The sequence below is a fragment of the Lolium rigidum genome, chromosome 1, assembly GCF_022539505.1.
Source record: "Lolium rigidum isolate FL_2022 chromosome 1, APGP_CSIRO_Lrig_0.1, whole genome shotgun sequence".
In the NCBI taxonomy this organism is placed as follows: Eukaryota; Viridiplantae; Streptophyta; class Magnoliopsida; order Poales; family Poaceae; genus Lolium; species Lolium rigidum.
The window spans coordinates 100432313-100437274 of record NC_061508.1 but is presented as its reverse complement, the minus strand read 5'-3'; the positions used below and the strand labels follow the sequence as shown (position 1 = coordinate 100437274).

Sequence of the window (4962 nt, the reverse complement as noted above, 5' to 3'; positions counted from 1 at the left end):
TCAATGTTTTAAAAAAATGCTTTAATTAGTGCTCCTATAATTCGACCACCTAATTTTAATTTTCCTTTTGAGATTATGTGTGATGCAAGTGACTATGCAGTAGGTGTTGTGTTGGGCAAATAGTTGATAAGAAACTTAATGTTATATATTATGCTAGTAAGACTCTTGATTGCACCAAAAATTATGGTACTACTGAAAAAGAATTTTTTGTTGTGTTCTTTGCTTGTGATAAGTTTAGACCTTACATAGTAGATTCTAAAGTTATTGTGCATTGTAATCATTCTTCTATTAAATATATTATGAATAAGAAAGATGCTAAGCCTAGACTTATTAGATGGGTTTTATTATTGGAAGAATTTAATTTACATATTGTTGATAGAAAGGGTGAGGATAATCCTATAGCTGATTATCTGTCTAGAATGGACAACACTCAGGATGATCCGACCCCTAACAACGATAGTTTTGCTAATGAATGACTTGCAAATATTAATTAATGTGTCTAGTGTAAGACTAGCTTTTCCCTGGTTCGCTGGTTATGCTAATCTTATTGTTGGGAAAGTTATACCACCTCATTTTACTTATCAACAAAGAAAGAAATTCTTCTATAATCTTAGATATTACTTTCGGGATGAGCTTTTCTTTCTTTATAATAAAGATGTTGATGGTATTATTAGACGCTATGCACCTGAGTTTGAGCAGCAAAACATTATAAAAGACTGCCATGACAGTCCAGGATAAAGGATTTTATGCATCATATGCGCGTTAAAATTTGCCTAGTTGTATGCATGGCACTATGTTTCTCTTAGTAGGTTTCCGGCACTTACTTTGTACTTGAATGGTGGAAGTAGAGGTAAGCAAGCTTATCCTGGGATATACTGTGTGAGCTAGTACTTCTGGAGATCAAATTTTAATATTACATGGATACTTAGTAGCTGCAGAAAAAGTTGGCTGGAGCATAAAGTAGTTGTCTGTGGAAGGTTATTCTTTCTGTGACACCCACCAGGAAGCTATGCTTTATCTGAACTGATGGAGAAGGTGGTATTTTTCTTTCCTTGATCTGCAAAGGTAGCACTTGGCATCTTGTTAAGTACCCAAGCCGTTGTTTATATTCGTGAGATGATTTACTAATTCTAAGTAGAATCTGTACCATGGATGTGACAAATTGATACCTTTCTTGCTATCTTGTGTTTCTTACCGCCTCAAAGCTAAGTGTTCAGTTTACACCCCGTGAAAGCAATGTCAGGAGAATCTGGTTGTGCTCAAAAATAGGATAGGTCTTTAGTTGTAATCTGCAAGACTGTTCCATAAATGGAAAATTGTAGTAGCAGTTGTGTTAACTGTAGTAGCAGTTGTGGTTTGTTCTAGTTGAATGCTTAAACTTGAGATTGGTCCCCTTGAACAGTTTATTAATATGTAAATCTTTGTCCATGTGGATTGGAAATTGGAATTGTCATAAAATATTCCGATGCCTTGCAAAAGTGTGGAGATAGTACATGGAACATACATGTACAGAACACGAAAATACGTTGGTGTGGTCGAAATGGAGCGGGGTCGAAATCCCAGCTGCCCGCATCGCTGTGAGATACGCTGGGGCCCGCGCCGGAGTCGTACAGAACATGGACATTGACAATATGGACTGGTTTAGACTGACAAGTTTTCTTTGTACGAAGTTAAGGCATATATACAGTTTCCAGTGTTATTTTGTAGGTTCCTAATACTGTAGCATTTTTTACTTTATCGCTTGCAGTCATACATAAGGTATTTCTTTTCTGTGAGGCCACCCTACCCATGCAAAATGCTAAAGCAATCCCACCAAGCAACTCAAAACATTTTTGGACCCTGCGCGCCATCATATATTTGAAGAACAGGATTCCAACAAGTGACAAGGAAATCAACAACATCTCAAGACCATGGAAGCACCAAGAAGTTGCAGTGCCCCATGTTTGCTCCTTGTGCTGGCGCTAGCTGCCCATGGGTGCAGCGTCTCAATGGCTAGCTGCAGCTTCACCATATCCAACCACTGCACCCAGACCATCTGGCCGGCGACCATGGCCGGCGCGGGCACGCCGCAGCTACCCACGACAGGGTTCCGGCTCGACCCGGGGCAGACGGTGCAGGTCCCAGCGCCAGCCGGGTGGTCCGGCCGGATATGGGCGCGCACGGGGTGCAACTTCAGCGCCGACGGTGCGGGTGCGCCTGCTGGTGCGGTGGCGTGCCAGACCGGCGACTGTGGCGGTGGACACTTGGAGTGCGGCGGCACGGGAGGGACGCCGCCAGCGACGCTGTTCGAGATCACGCTGGGGAAGGGCGGCCCCGCCGACCAGGACTTCTACGACGTGAGCCTCGTCGACGGGTACAACCTGCCCGTCATCGCCGTCCCGCGGGCGCGGCAGGGCAGCTGCAACACCACCGGCTGCAACGCTGACCTCAACCTGTGTACGTGTCACGTAGCAAGCATCTATGCGTCCATGTTCTAGAAGTGTATATGTGGTCTGTCTGACGCATATGCGATTATATATGTTGCTGCAGCATGTCCCAAGGAGCTGCAGGTGGACGGTGGCAATGGTGGCGGCGCAGTGGCATGCCGGAGCGCGTGCGAGGCATTCGCGCAGGACAAGTACTGCTGCAGCGGCGCGTATGCGACGCCGGCGACGTGCAGCTCGACGGCCTACTCGTCCATTTTCAAGTCGGCATGTCCGCGGGCCTACAGCTACGCCTACGACGACGGCACCAGCCTCTTCACCTGCAACGCCGTCGACTACACCATCTCCTTTTGCCTCCCTCCCACCGGGTACCAATCAATCCTTTCTTTCATTCACTTCGACATAGTAAAAAAGTATTGCAATCTGCAACCAGTAAATAACGGTGATTCTTGAAATGTGCTTCTGAATATCTGGGGAACCAAACTTAGTACTTCACACGTGTCAAAGTTCATCAGATATGTACACCCTGAAATTTTCGATTTTTAGGCTTTGGAATACTGGAAATTTGATGGATAACCCGTGGTTTGCACAGGTTGAACACGCCTGGTGATGCTAACATTGTTCCTCCTGCCAACAACAATGGCGCTGGAAGCACCTACGTGCCGCCCCCGGCAGGCAACAGCGGTGTTGGAAGCGTCTATCAACCACCCCCCACAGGTAACAGTGCTGCTGGAAGTTCCTACCTGCCACCTCCAGCAGGCGGCAATGGCGTCGGAAGTGACTACCAGCCGCCCTTGGCTACCAACGATGGCATCGGAAATTACTACCCCCTGATGGGCAACAATGGCCTCAGAAGCGCCTACCAGCCGGGGATGGTGCCATCTTCGGCGAGCGCACCATACAACCAGCTGCTTCTGCTACCTGCGGCGCTGTTTTTCCTAATATGATCATTCTCACCGGTGATCATTCTCATCTTCAGAAGACTGGAAAACCGCGAATAGCGCAGGGTGGATACAATAGAGGATTGAGTGATCGAAGGGGTGGAAGAAAGAAGAGGCTCAGCTGTGCATCAAGCAGAAATCTTGTAGGAGTTTCTGAATTCTGACTGCGTGACAGTTGTTCAAACTTGCAGTTCCTCTAGCAATTGTAAATTGAGTCTCAGAAACAAGATAGTATATTGGTTCAATAGTGGGGATATGTAAATATTCTACTCTTTTAAGTTTTTCTAAAATGGGGACCTAAACCCTGTGATGCACACATCCGTTTTATCGCATAGTTTCAGAGTTTAAAGGGAATACATCTTATACATAAACATTAACTAACGAAAAAAAAGATATAATGCCTATGAATCTTGTATAATCTTAGAAAGCAGTCAACCACCCTGGTTGTAGATAACCTGAGCAACCATGTTCATACTCGTGTATACTCTTGTTAAAGACAATATCATTACAACAATTTCTTATAGCCCACATCAAAGCACAAATACCCGTTCGGATCTGTTCTTCAGATGTTTTCTCGATCCCATTAAGTGGATTTCCAAACATATTTGTAACACTAGTTGCTGGGAAAATATTGAAAGTATATTGAATAGTTCTCCAAATAAGACGAGCGAATGGACAATCAAAAATTAAATGGTATATACATCTGCTTTACAGAACACACATTTCTTACAAGTTACAACCATTCAATTCCTTCTGGCGAGGTTATCTTTAGTGAGAATCAATTTTTTGTAAAGGAACCACAAGAAGATCTTAATATCTGTATCAAAACATTTTTTTAGCGTATGCTGTTATACAAGGATGGGTACTCCTGAGCAAATAGTTGCTCGAATAACCACACATCTTCCCAAAAGCGTGTTTTCTGAGCATTGCCAACCCTAAAAGAACCTCGTGAGAAAAAAAAAACGTATTTTACTCCCATTAGTCCTTTCCAAAATAGGGAGTCGGTGATCTTAACAGTCACTTGTGATAGTGTTTTATTCTGGAGGTAATTATTCCGCAACAATTTTTGCCATACTCCCTCTTCATTTAAGAGTTTAGGTAAACATTTATTTTTAATCTATAACACTTCCACCCCCAGCCCCTTGGTATTTAGGACGACAAATTATGTTCTATCTTGCTAACCGGTATTTACGCTTAAGTTGATCATTTTGCCAAAAGAATCTAGACATGTGGAAGTCTAATCTTATCCGTACCTCTTTAGGTATTTCTAGAAATGATAGCAATAATATCGGTAAACTAGTTAGAATGGAATTTATAAGCAGTAGTCTATCTCCGTATGAGAGTAACTTGCTTTAACAGCAACCTAACTTTTGTACAAAGCGGTTCTCAACTAGGTTCCCCTCTTTGTTTAGAAATTTTCCGAAATGGATAGGAATACCAAGTATCGAAAGGGAAGAGAACCAGCTTCGCAACCGAATATTTTTGTATATTGTTCCTCTTGATCCTTAGCCTTTCCAAAACAAAACAAAATATCGCTCATGCGAAAATTAATTTGAGGACCGATAGTTGCTCGAAGATACATAAAATCAATTTCAGGT

General features: G+C 43.2%; 1 protein-coding gene across 1 annotated transcript; it reads left to right on the top strand.

Moving 5' to 3' along the window:
- Positions 1-1918: 1918 nt before the first annotated feature.
- Positions 1919-3370, top strand: LOC124649559 (pathogenesis-related thaumatin-like protein 3.5). Its single transcript, XM_047189171.1, has 3 exons — positions 1919-2436; positions 2530-2791; positions 3016-3370. The coding sequence occupies exons 1-3, from the start codon at positions 1989-1991 to the stop codon at positions 3368-3370; spliced, it is 1065 nt and encodes a 354-aa protein (XP_047045127.1). The 5' UTR covers positions 1919-1988.
- The last annotated feature ends 1592 nt before the right edge of the window (positions 3371-4962 follow it).

Bases quoted from the DNA above. Each gene is read 5' to 3' on its own strand.
- LOC124649559 (XM_047189171.1), top strand. From the start codon at position 1,989: ATGGCTAGCTGCAGCTTCACCATATCCAACCACTGCACCCAGACCATC. The intron at 2,437-2,529 runs GTACGTGTCACG...ATGTTGCTGCAG, and splicing joins CAACGCTGACCTCAACCTGT to CATGTCCCAAGGAGCTGCAG. The intron at 2,792-3,015 runs GTACCAATCAAT...TGGTTTGCACAG, and splicing joins TTTTGCCTCCCTCCCACCGG to GTTGAACACGCCTGGTGATG.